Source organism: Populus euphratica, unplaced genomic scaffold, assembly GCF_000495115.2.
Source record: "Populus euphratica unplaced genomic scaffold, PopEup_1.0 scaffold123.1, whole genome shotgun sequence".
Lineage (NCBI taxonomy): Eukaryota > Viridiplantae > Streptophyta > Magnoliopsida > Malpighiales > Salicaceae > Populus > Populus euphratica.
In genome coordinates, this window is record NW_011499924.1 from 162,910 (window position 1) to 183,732 (window position 20,823).

A 20,823-nucleotide genomic window follows, 5' to 3' on the forward strand; every position below is an offset into this window, starting at 1 on the left:
TCTTTCTTCAATACCAGCCTCCAGAAACAGAAGCGAAAGAACAAGGAAAACACAAAAATAGGAGGGGGGACGAGCGGAAGAAGCAGGACGAAGAGACGGAGAAACAGAACCCGGGGGGATTAGACGAAAAGAGGATAATAAACAAACAGACAGAAAAGACAAAAAGCAGAGATGAATAACTGAACAAGAAGGAACGGAGGAAACCAGGGAGACCTGGAAACGCAAACAGGCCGCAAGCAGGAGAAAAGACAGAGATTATATACAGGAAGGGGATAATTGCCTTCACAATCTCTAGCACCAGAGACAGAAGACGAGAGAAGAGTAAAGGTAGAAGGAAGATTTCCAGTTTTCAGCAACGAATCTTCGCCCAAAGCGCTAGCATTCTAGCATGGCAGGTAAATTTTCTTTCACTTCGTATCATTTAATTGAAGTTGGTACTGTGAGAAGGTAATTTAAATACCTTCGCACAGTGCACAGCATGCGCTAATAATTCACGCATGCGTGCTTTTGCCCAGCCGGGTCACTGGCTTCGGCCAGTGACCGGGCCGGTTGACTGTATCCAGTTCTAAAAAATAATAAAAAATAAAAATTTGTGTATGTATAAATAAAAAATATAAATATAAATTTATTTTTTATTTATTGACGCTAGAGTTAGAAATAAAAATAATAATTCAAATTTATTTCATTGTATTTTGTTTAATTACATAAAAATAAAAAATATACATGAAAAAATAAAATAAAATAAAATAAAATTATTGATTTATTCACTGACACCAGAGTTAGAAATAAAGATATTAATGTAAATTTATTTTATTTTATTTTATTTTACTTTTATCTAGTTGTATAAAAAAGGTGTATGCATAAAAAATAAATTTGTTTAATTTATTTATTCATTGACGTCAAAATAGGGAATAAAAAAATACCGATTTAAATTTATTTTATGTGATGCATACAGTTGGTAGCTGGGTAAGGTGATGATCCTCGATGTCTTTGCTGCAATGGATGCAAAACTCAAGCAACGTTTGAGGATCTGGAACGTTCTCATTTAGCTTCTCATATTCAAAAGTCCAGTGAGCCAAGCAGCTTCAATATTTAACAACAAAATTAAAAATATTTGTAGTTAAACATATTTGTAGTTAAAAGTCAAGAATATTATCTGTAAAAACCACTATAGTATAAACTAATAAAATATTAATAATTTATTATAAAGTTAGCAAAATAGTCCGTCTTAGAAAAGATGTTCAATGGATGATAATATTTTTTTTTATGTAACTAATTTCATACCATGAAATCTGTAATGATCAATTAAGACTCCTAGTAATTATAATATTAGATGATAATTTTTTAAATAATATTATTTTTTTTATTAAAAAATAAGATATTAAAAATTTATATTTTTTTAAATATAATTTTTAAGATCGTTGCGGTACTGGTGTGATACATATAAATAAATAATATGTATTAAATATCATAAACAAACGTAAGATTCAAAAATATATTTTTGTTGCTATGCTATTTCACTATTTTTTATGCTAATTAGTCGATTTGTCCTTGTGGATTTGATTTCCCCTTTCAATCGTTGAAATCGCAAGAATGAAAATCTTGATTACGAATCACGATGAGAGTTTTGGAAATATTTCGCAATTCATGAGGGTGCTGGCCAGTGACTTGAGATACTAATTTAGGAGAGTCTAGCGCGTTTGGATGATTGATTTTCCGGCTAGGATCTTGAAAAGAATGAAAAATGATAGGAGGAGGAGGAGAGACTTTCAACATCTTGAATCACCCATCGAAGCATACATTAACTTCACAGAAAGCCCTATGTACATCATATCACACTGCAAGGAAGGGTTTCAGTAGACCCCACGTACACAAGTTTATTGATAAATTAAAATACATTAATGTAGAAGAACAGGCGTCTGTCCCCACCACACCGCTTCTTATTATTCATTCATGACAGGAAGTCATTTTAAATTCAAGACAGCAGCAGCAGCAGCATGCACGCATGTGATACTAACCGATCATTCATGCCTGCGCTGTTGGTAGCTGGGTAAGGTGATGATCCTCGATGTCTTTGCTGCAATGGATGCAAAACTCAAGCAACGTTTGAGGATCTGGAACGTTCTCATTTAGCTTCTCATATTCAAAAGTCCAGTGAGCCAAGCAGCTTCCCTCTCCCTTGGGAGTAGCTTGAACGATGACTATGAAATTCTTGTACTCCGTGGTGATGTCTCCTTCAATCACTTTGTAGGTGGTTGACAGCTTCTCATCGTCTATAGCTTCAATAACCTCCTTAGCAGTCTTAGCAACCCCATCTGTTAATGTTTTTTGCATAAAAGTCAAATTAAATGTCAGTCATGAATCACTGCCTTGATATGTTATGCTACTCTTTATAATAATTTGTTTCTGAAAATGTATACGAGGTTAACATTTCATCAACCAGAAAGTCATGAAATTTCTCCAACAATGGATTTACCCCAGACGAAGAAATAAACAAAATTGTAGGCTAATTATGATGTAAACTTATGGATAGTAGTTCTATATATGTATATAGAAGATGAAAACCATGAAGACACACACACACACATGATTAACATGATTAAGAAGCATGAGCAGGTCAGTCATGAATCACTGCCTTGATATGTTATGCTACTCTTTATAATAATTTGTTTCTGAAAATGTATACGAGGTTAACATTTCATCAACCAGAAAGTCATGAAATTTCTCCAACAATGGATTTACCCCAGACGAAGAAATAAACAAAATTGTAGGCTAATTATGATGTAAACTTATGGATAGTAGTTCTATATATGTATATAGAAGATGAAAACCATGAAGACACACACACACACATGATTAAGAAGCATGAGCAGTGCAATCCTTGATATGTTTTTTTGGTCAGGGATGATCTATCTATATATATATATATATATATATGACGACACAGCCTTACCATGCACATAACTCCAGCAGATTACAGTGCCCGTCTTCCCCCATTCTCCTTCATGTAGATCAACATTCTTTATCTTGGCAGGGCTCATATTGGAAACGTGGTGTGGTCTGCAGCTGAAGATATCATGAAATGTTTCAGCAGAAACTTTGATCTCTACTTCAGCCTCCATCTTACCAAAGAGTGTCATTTTGTTGCGCAGGTAAGCAAACTATAAACAATGTAAGCTTTGAGATAACAAAATCAATTATAGCAGTCGTAGGGAAAATGTTTTGGGATCTTATCCTTATAAAGACGTGGGATAACTATACACCTAGACTAGTAAATGATGAGATCAATTATTGACCTACATTATTTAAGGTTTTCTATATTTTTCTATCTAGGTGGTTTTCTTGCATGTTTGTATCCCCCACCTACCCCTTTTTTATATTTGATGCATCATTTAATTATGCATTTATGCCTAAATACCTAGATGATTCTCTTACTCTGCTTACTATTTTTAAAGTTCGGCGATTTTGTAATAATAAAATCCACTCCTCAATCCAATAAGATTTTTAAGGGCATTGTAACTGAAAATTATCTATATACAAAGATAATGGTGTTCTAAGAAATGTCCGCAGTCTAATTCTTGTCGGAAAGATTTAACAAACCCGAGAATTAAAGCGTGGAGCTGGAAAGTTTCATTGAATGGAAAAAAGGTTGAATTACATAGTAATTGGATCTACATAAAATAAAATAAAAGTTTTTTTTGTTTATTCAAGGTATCTCGGCCAATAAGAACTAAACTATTTTAATAAAAAAAAGTTTAATGAATCCATCAAAATATTGCTATCTTATTCAATTTTTAATAATAAATACGTAATTAGAATTCTTAATATATTTGAATTTTTCCTTGTATCTTTGCTAGCCAGTCCACCTAATTGACTAGATATGTTCTGTGATAGTCGAACAAGCTTTTTTAATACCCACTGTTGATGTTGTTTCACAGTATCTATTATTTTAAGGAATGATGACATTCATGTTCTTTAATTGTCATGTTTGTTAGACTATGAAATCAATTTGTAATGAATCCAAAAAATTAAAACATTAAATTAAAAAAATTATTGAAAAAAAAGAGTTGAATTACAAAGAAATGGAACCTAAACAAAACAAAATAAATATTTTTTTACAATTATTTAGTAAGTAGCCTAATAATAAAGTTTTGAAACTAAAGAGTTTGCTTCTCTTGTGATTTTAAGTTTGAATTATATTGTTACTAATATAATGGTTATTAAAAATTTATATGATTATTAATTTTAAAATTTATAAAATTATTTAAGATACATGCAAACTAGTTTGAACTTTCACATTAATCAAATAAATAAATAAATATTTGTAGATGATTGAATATTTATAAAAGAATACTAGGTAATTAACTTGAGCTTCTAATACTTGAACCAATTTAATTAAAAAAAATTTTTGAATCCATCAAATATTGTTATCTTATTCAATTTATAATATTTGTTAAACTATTGGTATTTTTTAAAAATAGAATTTGAAATAGTTTTGAATTCAAATTTGAAAGAATCTTGTCTGTTTTAACTGAAGGCTTGATTAATGTGTTAAATTTTAAATTTTACTATGCCACATGTCGAACTGTCATAAACACGTGGATATTCATCTTCCACGTCGCCATTTTTTCTTAGACATCATCTCTACCGTTCAATTCATCTTTTTTAACCACTCATTTATGGTCGAAATTGGTCCCATGTCCATTACAAAAGATATACACTGCTCCTGCAAATCTTTCTTAGTAACATGATCTTCGTCGAAGTAAAAATCCACTGCAATGTGCTTGTCCTGACAAGAATGCAGCCCCCAACACTACATTACCGATGGCAAGGTATTTGAATTTTTTTAAATCAAGGATTTCTACCCTAGAAAAAGTATTCAATTACTGACAACTTGATTTCCTAGGTAAAGACTCTGAGTATTTTGCGGTGTGGTATTTTTTATTTTTTTAATATATTTAATTTTAAAAATATCTAATTCAATTTTTTTATTGATTTTGATATGTTTATGTTGATAATATAAAATATAAAAAAATATTATTTTGATGTGTTTTATTAAAGCTACTTGTGAATTTTATCAATTTTGACATCCTGAATTTGAAAAAAAAAATATAAAGTCATGAATCCAAAATCTTGGTAGGTTGTAAATCATGATTAATGGTTTTTTTATACATAAAAAATAGTACAGCATGTATCACATGAAATTGCCAAGGGAGGGGTCACTTAGGAGGAACAAGTAGGGTTTGTGTACATTATTTTATTATTATTTGTTTTTTTGAAATTTCTTCATGAGCCATGCTGATGCGGGCTTATGGGCCCATCCATGCAGCTGGAAGAGAACAGGGAAAACGATTGAGAGTCTTAAATAATGAAAAGGAGCGGGAAATAATTTATTGCGAAGTTACATGAACAGGTATGGCATTTAAGTTAGAGGGGATAAGATTGTCCACAAAACAAATGATATTTTAAATAACTATTAATAATCTCCGTTTCTGATGAGAGAGATTTAAGGGCATAGCAGGTGAAGTGATGATTCAAATCGAGCGGATTAATGTTCCTGGTTGTCGGTGATTGGAAATTGAAGGTACGAGATAAACGTGATTGCCATGCTTTGTGTTGTATGTAAAGTAGATTCAAGCTGCCTGCCCTGCATGATATTGCGGAATGATGCCAAGAGATTCCTGTAGCTGGACCCAACTAGTTTGGGATTATGCGAAGCTTTGTCGTTATTGTTGTCGTTCTCTCTCTAGTGACATGATGTCTGTGCTTCAATGTTATGGCTTTCCAGTCTGTCACAAACGGCATGCCATTTTCATTTCTAACCCATGACATTAATTATTTTTGGAACACAGACAGGGAAGCACCATGGAACAAGTCGAAGCGACTCGAATGATCTTTCTAATTTTACCATCCATATCGGTATCTTCTATGGGTGAGATGTGACCGCTCATTTATAGCGTCCTAACCGTGAAGATGATGACTGTTTTCTCTTGAATCAAGAATTACTTGTCTATATCTACTCCGTTGATTTGGTGTCTTCTTTCTTTCTTGTCTTGGCTGTGTTTTAAACAATGTTTTTTGTTTTTTTTTTTTCAAAGGATAATCATCCTCTTGCACTATTGCCCTCCCCTCCTGTTAGCTGAGCTAGATTCAATTTAAAAAAAATAAAAATAAAAAATATATACACACATAAAAAATATATACATTTATTTTATTAGTTTATTTATTAACATCAAAGTCAAAAATAAAAATATTAATTTTATTTTTTAAAATTTTATTTAACTATATAAAAATAAAAAATATATACACGTGTAAAAAAATAAATTTATTTTATTTTTTATTCACTAAAGTTAGATTCAAGAATAAAAAAAATACTAATTTAAATTTATTTTGTTTTCATAACTATGTAATATTTATCAATAATATAATTAGAAATATCTGTAATTTAATATTTACTGGAATCAGAATCTAAAATATTACATGCAAACCATCATATCATAAAATTAATAAAATGTTAGCAATTTATGATAAAACTAATAATGCAATCTGCTTCCGACGAAATATTTAAAAGGTGATAATATTTTTTTTTTATGTAACCAATCTTGTATCATAAATATTAGCAATTTATGATAAAACTAATAATGCAATCTGCTTCCGACGAAATATTTAAAAGGTGATAATATTTTTTTTTGTATAATTAATCTAATATTATAAAATCTCTACTGATCAGTTAAGATTTTTAATTATTATAATATTAGATAACGATTTTTTAATTAATATTATTTTTTATTAAAAAATAAAATGCTAAAAATCTATTTTTTTCATAAAAATATAAAAGTATTTTAAAACTACTGTGATGTTAGCTGCAACAAGTAGTAGTATTTTGAGTGTTCCATAGTAGTAATGGATATAGTTTTAAGTTTATGTTCCAGTACTCACCTTCTAATGCGATCCTTAAATGTGTGTATAGGAGCAGACGTGGTGGTAAAAATCACAATTGAAATGGGACGCGCGGAATTAGCTGGATCGGTTGAAGGAATCGGCAACCTCCTCAGAGATCTTGACGAACCATTAGAATCTGAACGGGCGAACATCCATCGTCGCTTTCAAAGGCAAGAGGTATTGAGGCTATTGAGACATTCCGAAGCTATGTTGAGGTGTCTATGTCATTTTAAGGAGGGGCGGCTTGAAGGCTGGGAAGTCGACTCACGTGGCAGACTGTTTGGGTAAGCGACGGATCATGCCTCGTCGACTCAAATGACGTTCCACCACCCATTGAGGCTCATATGTACAGGTTGTGATATCAACAAAAAAATGATGATTCCAACATCGATCCATGATTAATAATTTATCTCTCTGGATTATGTTCAGTTTTAACTGGATTTATCCAGTGTACGAGGCATTGCCTATGATTTTCCTTGCAAATCCGTATCATGAAAAAAACATTATTATATATTTCTAAAGTATGATGTATTTTTATAATTATCCTACTAAAAAGTTATACATTACATTTGTGAGCATACGGTAAAGGTGGTGTTTGAGAGTATAAATGATTATTTTTTGAAGAAAAGTTATACATTACATTTGTGAGCATATGGTAAAGGTGGTGTTTGAGAGTGTAAATGATTATTTTTTGAAGTATTTTTTAAAAAAGTATATTAATTTTTTTTTAAAAAAATATTTTTGATATCAATACATCAAAATAATTTAAGAACATAAAAAATTAATTTAAATTTAAAATAAAAATAATCTTAAAATACATAAACAAACAAATAAGAAAAAATTTCAGATTAAAAACATGGACAGCGCGGTTGGATACACCAACGTCAGGGTATTCAAAATCCAAATACTGGATACAGTGAATATGCAATCAATGGTGGCTGGGGGTTGTCTATGTATGACTAAACTTCTTTGAGACAGATATGTCGCGTGACCAATTGCTGTAGATGCGGTGCTGTTTGTGTTTTATCTCGATTATAAATTTAAGAATATTTATAGCTACCGCACATCGAGCACTGTTTTTTTATTATCTATAACTGAGAAATAAATAATATATTTAGACGGGGGTTAAGTTTTACAAACTATTTGTTCAAGCATCATTAATCCCTGGATAAAAAAGAAAATATTACATCAATAATCTTAAAACATTGTTTAGTTCAATTTAATCCATCATGAAATCAAATTAAGATCCATCCAATTTCGAACGGGATTCTCATGTTCCGATCACGGAATTTTTTTTCAAAAAAAAAAACAGAGAGAAGAGTAGAAAATAAAGCTAATATATTACAAACATAAAAGGGAAGATACAAGCAATCACACGTGAAAGTCACGTCCATCACTTTCCATCCACTTTCACAATAATTGACTACATATATGGTCGAGGGATTTGTATTTGGGACTTGCAGTTGGTGCTACGTGACTGGGTGAGGTGGAAGGGGCGAGGGAGTGATCGTAAGATTTGTACTTTTCATATTTGAATTTTGCTTATATACGGTGAGATTTTTATTTAAAAGTACTTTTTTAAAATAAATTTTTTAATATTTTCAGATTATTTTAATAGACTAATATTAAAATTAATTTTAAAAAATAAAAATATATTATTTTAATATATTTTAAAATAAAATATACTTTAAAAAAAAAAACCAACCACAATTTCAAAACACCACTTGCTGAAATGGTGAAGCTAGGTTTCATGATGGTATAAATAAAGGAGCTTAGCTGATTTCTAGATAGATTTTTTAAAAAAAGTTATCATAGTAAATTAAAAAATTTGATAAAATAATATTTTTACTTTGATATATTTTTGAAGGGCAACATTTACTAAATATTATTGTTTTTGAACATAATAAGATAGCTGTCACACTCTATAATAATTAGATTTAAATATATCATGGTTATAAATAACAATAAAATTTTAATTAATATCATGGTTGTTAATTATAATATTAATTAAATTTTAAAATTATTAAAAATAATTAATTAGTCAACTAATTAATATTACTAAATCAACCAGTTGATTGGTTGTTAAAAGAGAATTGGAGGCAACAAATTAATTGTAGAGAAAACTGACTATATTGAGGGTATCTTCGAGATGCTATTTAGAAAAACTAATTTTGTAACATGGTTTTTTAAACAGTATGTGTGTGGGGGGGGGCGCTTTTAATAGCAAAAAATTATTACCTAATTGATTTAATAAATGTGAAAATAACTCGAATAATTATGAAATAATATGATATTAAAAAATAAAATAAAAAAATTAATTAAAAAAATCCATTTGAATATATTTGATATATAATTATTTTAATAATTGATATTACCCGATTGACTTGATGAATGCAAAAATAACTCGAATAATTATGAAACAATATGATATTAAAAAATAAAATAAAAAAATTAGTTAAAAAAATCCATACTAGCTCATGTGAACCCACCAAACTGATAATATATATGTGTGTGTGGGGGGCGCGTATGAATATATTTTAATGATAAAAAATTATTTAGAATAGATAAATATATTTTAATATATCTGATATATAATTATTTTAATAATTAATATTACCCGATAAACTTGAAGAATTCAAAAATAACTTGAATAATTATGAAACAATATAATATTAAAAAATATATTACCCGATTGACTTGATGAATGCAAAAATAACTCGAATAATTATGAAACAATATGATATTAAAAAATAAAATAAAAAATTAATTAAAAAAATCCATACTAGCTCATGTGAACTCACCAAACTGATGATATATATATGTGTGTGGGCACGTGTGGATGCATTTTAATGGTAAAAAATTATTTAGAATAGATAAATATATTTTAATATATCTGATATATAATTATTTTAATAATTAATATTACCCGATAAACTTGAAGAATTCAAAAATAACTTGAATAATTATGAAACAATATAATATTAAAAAATATATTACCCGATTGACTTGATGAATGCAAAAATAACTCGAATAATTATGAAACAATATGATATTAAAAAATAAAATAAAAAAATTAGTTAAAAAAATCCATACTAGCTCATGTGAACCCACCAAACTGATAATATATATGTGTGTGTGGGGGGCGCGTATGAATATATTTTAATGATAAAAAATTATTTAGAATAGATAAATATATTTTAATATATTTGATATATAATTATTTTAATAATTGATATTACCCGATAAACTTGAAGAATTCAAAAATAACTTGAATAATTATGAAATAATATAATATTAAAAAATAAAATAAAAAAATTCATGCTAGCTCATGTAAACTCACTGAACTGATGACATGGTTATAAAATTAAGATAATCTTAGAAAAAATATATATTAAAAAAATAAATAAATAAACTAGTAAAAATATATTATTATAAGAAATAATATTTTACTATTTTTGTAAGAAATGTAAAATAATATTTTTATAAAAAAATGGTAATTAGCTTTTAATTTAACACAACTTTTGAAATATGTTCAACATTGAAAATTTAAAATAATTTTTTTTTTTATTTTTAAACTTTCGATTTTTCATCTCTAGTTAATGAAGATACCAATCACAGTACTGGTCCCAACAGGCCAGAGTCCTTTGAAATTGAAAAGGTCACGTGGCCCCATATTACGGATGTGATAACGATGCATATAGCTAGCTGTCTTTTAAACCGGTGCACCGGTTCATCCTAGTCTACTAGTTAGAGTCCTCTTAAAAATATCGTATTGAAATTTAATTGATATTATAACTGTAAACCATGATATCATGTAAATAAATATTATATTTTCCAACCATAATATCAATTAAATACTACAGTTTATAATTATGAGATTTAAAAATATGCTTTTGCTGCATGTGAATTTGCTATTTTATTTTATTTTATATGCTAGGATTTTGAAAAGAATAAAAAACGATAGGAGGAGAGACTTTCACCATCTTGAGTCACACATCAAAGCATGCATTAACTTCACCCAAAGCCCTTTGTACATCATATCACACAGCAAGGCAGAGTTTCAGTAGACCCCACACGAGTTTATTGATAAATTAAAATGCATTGACACGGGAGAGCAGGCGCCTGTTCCCAGCACACCGCTTCTTGTTATTCATCCACGCCGGTAGTCATTTTCAATTCAAGACAGCAGCAGCAGCAGCATGCACGCTTATGATACTAACCGATCATTCATGCCTGCGCTGTTGGTAGCTGGGTAAGGTGATGATCCTCAATGTCTTTGAGGCAATGGATCCAAAACTCGAGCAACGTTTGAGGATCTGGAACTTCCTCATTTAGCTTCTCATATTCAAAAGTCAAGTGAGCCAAGCAGCTGCCCTCTCCCTTGGGCGTAGCCTGAACGACAGCTATGAAATTCTTGTACTCCGTGGTGATGTCTCCTTCAATCACTTTGAAGGTGGTTGACAGCTTCTCATCGTCTATAGCTTCAATAACCTCCTTGGCAGTCTTAGCAACCCCATCTATTAATTTTTTTTGCATAAAAATTAAATTAAATGTCAGTCATGAATCACTGCCTTGATATGTCATGCTACTCTTGATAATAATTTGTTTCTGAAAATGTATATGAGGTTAACCTTTCATCAACCAGAAAGTCATAAAATTTCTCCAACAATGGATTTACCCTAGATGAAGACAGAAATCGGTTCTCTTCTCATAAAGCATGTACAACTACAGATCATAGCTGATCTAGAATGATCAAATCGAACACCTTATTAGGTGAGCGTATACAAAAATAACCAAAGTCACTTCCTCATGCTATAAGCCATCTAAGAAATAAACAAAATTATAGGCTAATTATGATGTAAACTTATGGTTTGTAATTATATATATATGATCAAAACCAAGAGGATATATATATACATGATTAATTAAGGAGCATGAGAAGTGCGATCCTAATTAATATTTTTTTTTGGTCAGGGATGATCTATATATGACGACACAGCCTTACCATGTACATAACTCCAGCTGATTACAGTGCCCAGCTTCCCCCATTCTCCTTCATGTAGATCAACATTCTTTATCTTGGCAGGGCTCATATTGGAAATGTGGTGTGGTCTGCAGCTGAAGATATCATGTAATGTTTCAGCAGAAACTTTGATCTCTACTTCAGCCTCCATCTTACCAAAGAGTGTCATTTTGTTGCGCAGGTAAGCAAACTATAAACAGTGTAAGCTTTGAGATAACAAAATCAATTATAGCAGTTGTAGGGAAAATGCTTTGGGATCTTATCCTTATAAAGACGTGGGATAACTATACACCTAGACTAGTAAATGATGAGATCAATTATTGCCCTACACTATTTAGGGTTTCCTATATTACATTCACAAAACTCTAAAATATACGGGAATTTTATTATACATGAATGCACTCTGAACTAAAAAACAATTAATTATAGACATATTGTGTATACATGTACTATAGATCCAGAGAGAATTAATTGCTTTTGCATTGTTGTGGGACTTCTACTATGCATCTACCATGGATCAAGAGACAATTAATTATGGACTTTACAATTAATTTCGTACAATAGATGACATTATGGATATAGAACATTTATATTATGAACGACATTGTAGAGCCAGAGGAAGGCATTTTTCTGCTGTGTTTTCGGTTAAAAATTACAGTTGGAGATGTTGTCTTACGTATGAGACTGAACATAAATTGTTTTTCAGTTGTGTTTTTGGTTAAATATTATGGCGAGGGCGTTATCTTTTATGCCAAAAATGATTGGATCTAGCTGCTGAACCCAACACATTTTCAAAAAATATCAAAAAAAAAAGTTGAGTTAGGCTTTCATCCAGTTATAATATAAAAATAATAATAATAATAACATCAACAACAACAATTATTTTTTTCTTAAAAATAAATTAATATATTTTTTTAAATTTATAATTATTTTATTAATAATATTAATTATAATAAAAATAATAAAATTTATGATATAAATAACAATATTTTTTATATTAAGACTTTTAATTATAAAATAAATAATAATATTTAGAAACTTAAGATCTAATAGCTTTAAGTCTTGATGTCAGATTCAATAAAAATAGATCTTGACATAGGACTCAATAGTATTAGGTCTTAACGTGGGATTCATCTCTTAGATCTTGCTGCAAAATTTATTAGCCTTAGCCTCGGGGCTTGACATGAGCCATGGCTAATGGATCCTAGGTCTTGATGTTAAACACAACAAAATTAGGTTCTGACCCAAGGCTAGTGAGAGTTGTGTTCGGAACACCAAAAAAATATAATATAAATATAGAACAAATAATAATATTTTTGTTATTAATACTTTTAATTATCATAAAAATATTTATATTTGTAACACAAATAATTATATTTTTGAGATGAATACTTTGAATTATAAGAAAACAAATAGTAATTATAATACAAATAATTATATTTTTATATGAATACTTTGAATTATAATAAAAATAATAAAATTTGGAACACAAATTATAATTTTTTTATATGAATACTTTGAATTAGAGTAAAAATAATAATATCTAGAACACAAATAATTATAGTTATGAGAGGGTGTTACCGCCAAAAATTATTCCATAAAATTATTGGATCTAGCTGTCGAACCCAACACATTTTCAAAAAATACCAAAAAAAAAGTTGGGTTAGGCTTTGATCTAGTTATAATATAAAAATAATAATAATAATAACAACAATAATAATAATTATTTTTTTCCTTAAAAATAAATCAATGTTTTTTTTTCAAATTTTTAATTATTTAATTAATAATATTAATTATAATAAAAATAATAAAATTTATGATACAAATAACAATATTTTTTATATTAAAACTTTTAATTATAATATAAATAATAATATTTAGAAACTTAAGATCTTGATGTCGGATCCAATAAAAATAGATCCTGACACAGGACTCGATAGTATTGGATCTTGACGTGGGATTCATCTCTTAGATCTTGCTGCAAAATCTATTAGCCTTAGCCTCGGGGCTTGACACGAGCCACGGCTAATCGATCCTAGGTCTTGATGCTAAACACAACAAAATTAGATTCTGATCCAAGGCTAGTGGGAGCTGTGTTTGGACCACCCAAAAAAATATGATATAAATATAGAACAAATAATAATATTTTTATTATTAATACTTTTAATTATCATGAAAATATTTATATTTGTAACACAAATAATTATATTTTTGAGATGAATACTTTGAATTATAAGAAAATAAATAGTAATTATAATACAAATAATTATATTTTTATATGAATACTTTGAATTATATTAAAAATAATAATAATTAGAACACAAATTATAATAATATTTATATGAATACTTTTAATTATAATAAAAATAATTATATTTATAACACAAATATAATTATATTTTTATAGAAATACTTTGAATTATAATAAAAATAATAAAATTTGGAACATAAATTATAATTTTTTTATATGACTACTTTCAATTAGAATAAAAATAATAATATTTAGAACACAAATAATTATAGTTTTGAGATGAATATTTTGAATTATAAGAAAAATAATAATATTTACAACGCAAATATATTTTTGAGATGAATACTTTGAACAACAACAACAACAACAATAATTGTTTTTTTCTTTAAAATCAAATCTATTTCTTTTTTAAATTTATTAATAATATTTATTATAATAAAAATAATAATATTTTTGATAAATATACCAAGTAAAAAAAACACTAATTTTTCTTCCAAAAAATCTCTTCATAAATTACAAATTTATCATCATTATCGTACCCGTTATCCAATAAAAAGAATTAGAAAAAAAAATTATTGAATTTCTAAATTGAATGAGAGTTTCTTTTATATGTATAAAGTATAATATAATATTATACTAGCTGGTAAATAATTAAAAAGCTAACCAATGCCATTTGCGCCAATATTAATTTCTAATTGGACCATGTGTATGGCAAAGGAAATACATTGATCGAAAGTTTTACACCTAACAGCCCTGATCGAAAGCTTTACACCTAACAGCCCGCTTGGCCAAACGTGCTTAGACAAAGGAGAGAGAAAAAAAAGGGCAGGGAAAAATCAAAATTAATCATGCTTAGAATAGAAACGAGACAAATTTAGAATTTACTATTTTAAGTACAGTTTCAATTAAATGATCGATGGTGGAAAGAAAAATGGAAAGAAGAAAAAGGAACACAAAGTGGAAAGAATAAAAAAAAAGAGAGAGGAAAACAAGAGAACGAAGGGCAAGGTGTGGCAAATAAAATTAGAGGCTCCATGGTGTAAGTCGCTTTTGGTTTAATTATAAATATAAGATTCAAAATTTTAATGAAGATGGCATTGAAACACATCTGATTGAATATAACCCCATTTGTTTTTTGTGATCAAGCCCAAGGTGATGAACACCATGCATGTCCTAATCTGCAGAAAACTGTTGACGCTGGAAATGGATCAGGAGGCGGCTGCCTCGCTTGGGATGTGCTTGACAAGCTCCGTGCAGACACCTTTGGCTCACTGCACTTGAAACCTGATGGAATTTTCTCCAACCACATTCCTAATCCTGAGGCCAACACTGCCATGGCTCTAACTAGAGCTTCTGTGCTAGAAAATTCAGCCGATCTTGGAATTGTTTCTGACACTGATGTAGACCGAAGTGGTGTAGTTGACAAGCAAGGAGCCGATTATTTCCGGGATGATGGTAAGCCCTGTACTCAGGAATTAAAATCATCACAAATATTTGATGAGTCGTAGTATTTTGAGTGTTCCACAGTAGTAATGGATATAGTTTTTTTCTGTTCCACTACTCACCTTCTAGTGCAATCTTTAAACGTGGGTATAGAAGCATAAGTGGTGTCACGGGATGCGAGTCAGCATGACATAGTCTAGTGATAATGGAGACTCCTATCATGTATCCTGTATTTATATTATATTATGTGTTGGAAAAAATTTTAGATTTAATTATAAAATTATAATTAATGTTTAGAGTCATTATTTAGTATTATAGTCATTAAAAACCTATAATTTATGAGAATCTGTATAAGAGACTGATTATGTAAGAAAAAGACGCATCATTTTTAGTGTACCCTATCTAAAGTAAATTGTAATGTTGTTTGATTGTTTTTTTTTGAGTCAGGTATCTGTTGGTCTTTTTAAAAGCTCAAGGCTGATTTATCTTTGTGAGAGAGTCTCTACCTTATTGGGTAAAATTCTAACTGTTCTAAAATTTAAATTTTAGCATCGTATTTATTTATATCTTGTATCTTTAATACATGAGGGTGTACTTTATCATATAATTTTACACCCCACAAATATTAAAGTCTACATCTGGATTCTAAAAAAAAAAAAATTGGAAAATAATTTTTGACATGTTCGTCAAATCCTAATGGATGATAAAAAAACTTGTTACAATATCCATTTTTGAATTTTTTTTAAAACATGAAAAGATGCAATTTTTGTTTTTTTATGAACAATATGCTTAGAGAAATTTCAGGATTCGGCCGCATGCAATATTTTTTTTTTAAATGAAAATTGATTTAAAAGTTTTTTTAAGATTTTTTTTGAAAATGTTTTGAATTTTTTAATAATTTCGGAGGAAACTGAGACTTTTAATACCGGATTTGTATTTTATAATGTAAATACACAACCCGATATTATGCAAAATTGGTAGAAAAATATGTGAGAAAATCACAATTTTTTAAAATAATTTTTTTAAAAAAATTAGATTTTAAAAAAAGAGATGGCATAGTCCACTGCATGAACAATGGAACTTTCATGGGGAAAACGAAGAACCAAGGGAAGGGTAGCAGACCACCTGGCGTGGAAGTGATGGTTGGTTGGTGAGGGAGGACGACCTGAAGATGACGATGGAAATGAAGGTGGAGTTGGCTGGAGCAACTGTAGCTAGAAGAGGAAGAAAGAAGAAGAAAAAACGCCTATAGAAAGGGCTGCAGAGAGGAAAGAGAAACCAACAGTGGCTCTTAGTGGTTGGCTGGTGGTTGCGTTGGCTTCTTGTGGTGGAGCTAGTGGTGGAAAGACCGGTGGTGGTGGTGGCGGCTAAAGGCTATGGTGGAAAAAGAAAGAAAAAAGAAAATTTGCAGAAGTCAACATAAAAACTAATTTTTTGGCTGACTTTGGACCTGATTTTTTTCTCTCTCAGGCATGAAAACCACCTCTATTTATAGGAGGTGGAAGAAGGTAATCTTATCTATACTGGAGAAAAAATTCAGCTCTTGATTCAATTAGGAAGGATTTCAACCATTAGCTCAAAGTAGGTATCATGAATTGCAAAATCTACAGACAAAAGCTGACTAAGTTAACTTTTTTAGGCTGTCACCAGAGACAATATATTGTCATTTACCTAAACTGATTCCATGAGATTATAAATAAAGTGCAGAGGATCATTTTCCTATAAGATTTGTCAAATTTAATGGATATTAGGTACATTAAATACACTTGTAAAGTAGGTAACCAGATCATCTTTTTTTTTTAAAAAAAAAAAGGATAATGAATAGTGCCGATTCCTTTTTTGCCAAAGTTTATTTAAATCCTTCCTCTTTCAACTGCTTTCAATTGAACCCTAATTAACCTTAAACTTTTTTTTATTTAATGTAATTAAGCCCCTAATTTCAATCAATTAACTTGGAAAAAATTAAATTTGGTCTCTCAAAATTCTAATCTTCTCAATTAAGCCAAAATTAGGTTTCCAAACTTAATTTTTCACCAATTAAGCCCAAAATAAAATTAATTTGACTGTCCTTGAACTTAATTAAATTCTTCAATTGGACCCAAATTAATTCTTAAACATAATTAAAATTTAATTTGGCCCATGATTAAATCAAATTGACTTATTAAAAATTTAATTATGTCATAGGACTTAATTTTTAAACAAATTTATTCAATAATAATTCAATTTGACCTTGAATTTGTCTTCTTCTCCATTTTCGGGTCCATTTTCGGGTATAATGGGGTACAATTAGGCCTTGAATTTTCTAAAAAAAATTACATCTTGATTCTTTTTATTTGTAGTCTTTTTTAATCTGTTTTTTTATATTATTATCAATCTTTATTTTATTTTTTATTTTTATTTTTTAAAAAATTAATTTTTAAAAAATTATTCAGAATTAAGTTACGACAAGTGAAGATAAAAATCACCATTGAAATGATACGCATGGAATTAGATGGATGAGTTGAAGGAATTGACAACCTCATCAGAGATCTTGCAGGACCATTAGAATCTGAATGAGTGAACATCCATCGTTGCTTTCGTATAATATTAAAAATAATTTTTAAAAAGTAATAAAATATATTATTTTAATATATTTTTAAATAAAAAATACTTTAAAAAATAATTACAACATTTATATTTTTAAAAATAATTATTAAAACAGGGATTTGGCCCTGTGGGTTTGATTTCCTCTTTTAATCGTTGAAATCGCAAGAATAAAGATCTTGATTACGAATCACAATGAGAGTTTTGTGAATATTTGGAAAATCAGGATGGTGCCTGAGTCTTGAGGTATTAAGGCCTGTCTAACATGTTTGGAATATCGATTTTCCAGCTAGGATCTTGAAAAGAATAAAAACTGATAGGAGGAGAGACTTTTAACATCTTGAATCGCACACATCAAAGCATACATTAACTTCACACAAAGCCCTTGCACATCATGTCACACAGCTAGGCCCGCCCGCCCGGCAGGCTACTGAAACCTATAAATAAGAAGCCCCGACCTTTAAGTTTCAGTGGACCCCACACAAGTTTATTGATAAATTACAGGAGAACAGGCGCCTGTCCCCAGCACACCGCTTCTTATTATTCATCCACGCCGGTAGTCATTTTCAATTCAAGACAGCAGCAGCAGCAGCATGCACGCTTATGATACTAACCGATCATTCATGCCTGTGCTGTTGGTAGCTGGGTAAGGTGATGATCCTCAATGTCTTTGCTGAAATGGATGCAAAACTCAAGCAACGTTTGGGGATCTGGAACGTTCTCGTTTAGCTTCTCATATTCCAAAGTAAAGTGAGCCAAGCAGCTGCCCTCTCCCTTGGGAGTAGCTTGAACGATGACTATGAAATTCTTGTACTCCGTGGTGATGTCTCCTTCAATCACTTTGTAGGTGGTTGACAGCTTCTCATCGTCTATAGCTTCAATAACATCCTTGGCAGTCTTAGCAACCCCATCTATTAATTTTTTTTGAATAAAAATCAAATTAAATGTCAGTCATGAATCACTGCCTTGATATGTCATGCTACTCTTGATAATAATTTGTTTCTGAAAATGTATATGAGGTTAACCTTTCATCAACCAGAAAGTCATAAAATTTCTCCAACAATGGATTTACCCTAGATGAAGACAGAAATCGGTTCTCTTCTCATAAAGCATGTACAACTACAGATCATAGCTGATCTAGAATGATCAAATCGAACACCTTATTAGGTGAGCTAGCGTATACAAAAATAACCCAAGTCACTTCCTCATGCTATAAGCCATCTAAGAAATAAACAAAATTGTAGGCTAAGTATGATGTAAACTTATGGTTAGTGTGTGTGTGTGTGGGTGTATGATCAAAACCATGAAGACACACACACACCCACACCCACACTCACGATTAAGGAGCATGAGCAGTGCGATCCTCGATATGGTTTTTTGGTCAGGGATGATCTATCTATCTATCTATCTATCTATCTATATATATATATATATGACGACACAGCCTTACCATGTACATAACTCCAGCTGATTACAGTGCCCGGCTTCCCCCATTCACCTTCATGTAGATCAACATTCTTTATCTTGGCAGGGCTCATATTGGGAATGTGGTGTGGTCTGCAGCTGAAGATATCATGGAATGTTTCAGCAGAAACTTTGATCTCTACTTCAGCCTCCATCTTACCAAAGAGTGTCATTTTGTTGCGCAGGTAAGCAAACTATAAACAGTGTAAGCTTTGAGATAACAAAATCAATTATAGCAGTTGTAGGGAAAATGCTTTGGGATCTTATCCTTATAAAGACGTGGGATAATTATACACCTACACTGGTAAATGATGAGATCAATTATTGACCTACATTATTTAAGGTTTTCTATATTTAATTCTATCTAGCTGGTTTTCTTGCAGGTTTGTCTCCCCTGGCTCCCTTTTTTATATTTTATGTATCATTTAATTATGCATTTATGCGTAAATACATAGATGATTCCCTTACTCTGCTGACTATTTTTAAAATTTGGTCATTTTGTTATAATAAAATTCACTCCTCAATCCTATAAGATTTTTAAGGGCATTTTTAACTGAAAATCTATATACATCGATAATGGTGTTCTAAGAAATGTCCGCCGTCTAATTCTTGTCAGAAAGGTATAACAAACCTGAGAATTAAAGCGTGGAACTGGAAAGTTTCATTGAATGAAAAAAAGATTGAATTACATAGTAATTGGATCTAAATAAAATAAAATAAAAGGTTTTTGGTTTATTCAAGGTAGCTCGGCCAATAAGAATTAAACTATTTTAATAAAAAAAAGTTTAATGAATCCATCATAATATTGCTATCTTATTCAATTTATAATAATAACTACGTAATTAGAATATTGCTATCCCATGTCCATTACAAAAGATATACACTGCTCCTGCAAATCTTTCTTAGTAACATGATCTTCGTCGAAGTAAAAATCCACTGCAATGTGCTTGTCCTGACAAGAATGCAGCCCCCAACACTACATTACCGATGGCAAGGTATTTGAATTTTTTTAAATCAAGGATTTCTACCCTAGAAAAAGTATTCAATTACTGACAACTTGATTTCCTTGGTAAAGATTGTGAGTATTTTGCGGTGTGGTATTTTTTATTTTTTTAAT

General features: G+C 29.9%; 3 protein-coding genes and 1 long non-coding RNA gene across 4 annotated transcripts; 1 reads left to right on the forward strand and 3 right to left on the reverse strand.

Moving 5' to 3' along the window:
• The first annotated feature begins 956 nt into the window (after window positions 1–956).
• On the forward strand, window positions 957–19,063 carry LOC105135453 (uncharacterized). The gene is made up of 3 exons (XR_844179.1): window positions 957–1,070; window positions 5,522–5,526; window positions 18,998–19,063. It is a non-coding gene; the product is annotated as an uncharacterized LOC105135453 (long non-coding RNA).
• Window positions 1,800–3,209, reverse strand: LOC105135452 (MLP-like protein 43). The gene is made up of 2 exons (XM_011040318.1): window positions 2,954–3,209; window positions 1,800–2,315 (listed from the first exon to the last, which is right to left on the reverse strand). Exons 1-2 carry the CDS (start codon window positions 3,138–3,140, stop codon window positions 2,026–2,028), a joined length of 477 nt encoding a protein of 158 aa, XP_011038620.1. The 5' UTR covers window positions 3,141–3,209; the 3' UTR covers window positions 1,800–2,025.
• On the reverse strand, window positions 10,923–12,221 carry LOC105135451 (MLP-like protein 28). The gene is made up of 2 exons (XM_011040317.1): window positions 11,948–12,221; window positions 10,923–11,459 (listed from the first exon to the last, which is right to left on the reverse strand). The coding sequence occupies exons 1-2, from the start codon at window positions 12,132–12,134 to the stop codon at window positions 11,170–11,172; spliced, it is 477 nt and encodes a 158-aa protein (XP_011038619.1). The 5' UTR covers window positions 12,135–12,221; the 3' UTR covers window positions 10,923–11,169.
• On the reverse strand, window positions 18,573–19,970 carry LOC105135450 (MLP-like protein 43). The gene is made up of 2 exons (XM_011040316.1): window positions 19,693–19,970; window positions 18,573–19,153 (listed from the first exon to the last, which is right to left on the reverse strand). Exons 1-2 carry the CDS (start codon window positions 19,877–19,879, stop codon window positions 18,864–18,866), a joined length of 477 nt encoding a protein of 158 aa, XP_011038618.1. The 5' UTR covers window positions 19,880–19,970; the 3' UTR covers window positions 18,573–18,863.
• Between the last annotated feature and the right edge of the window lie 853 nt (window positions 19,971–20,823).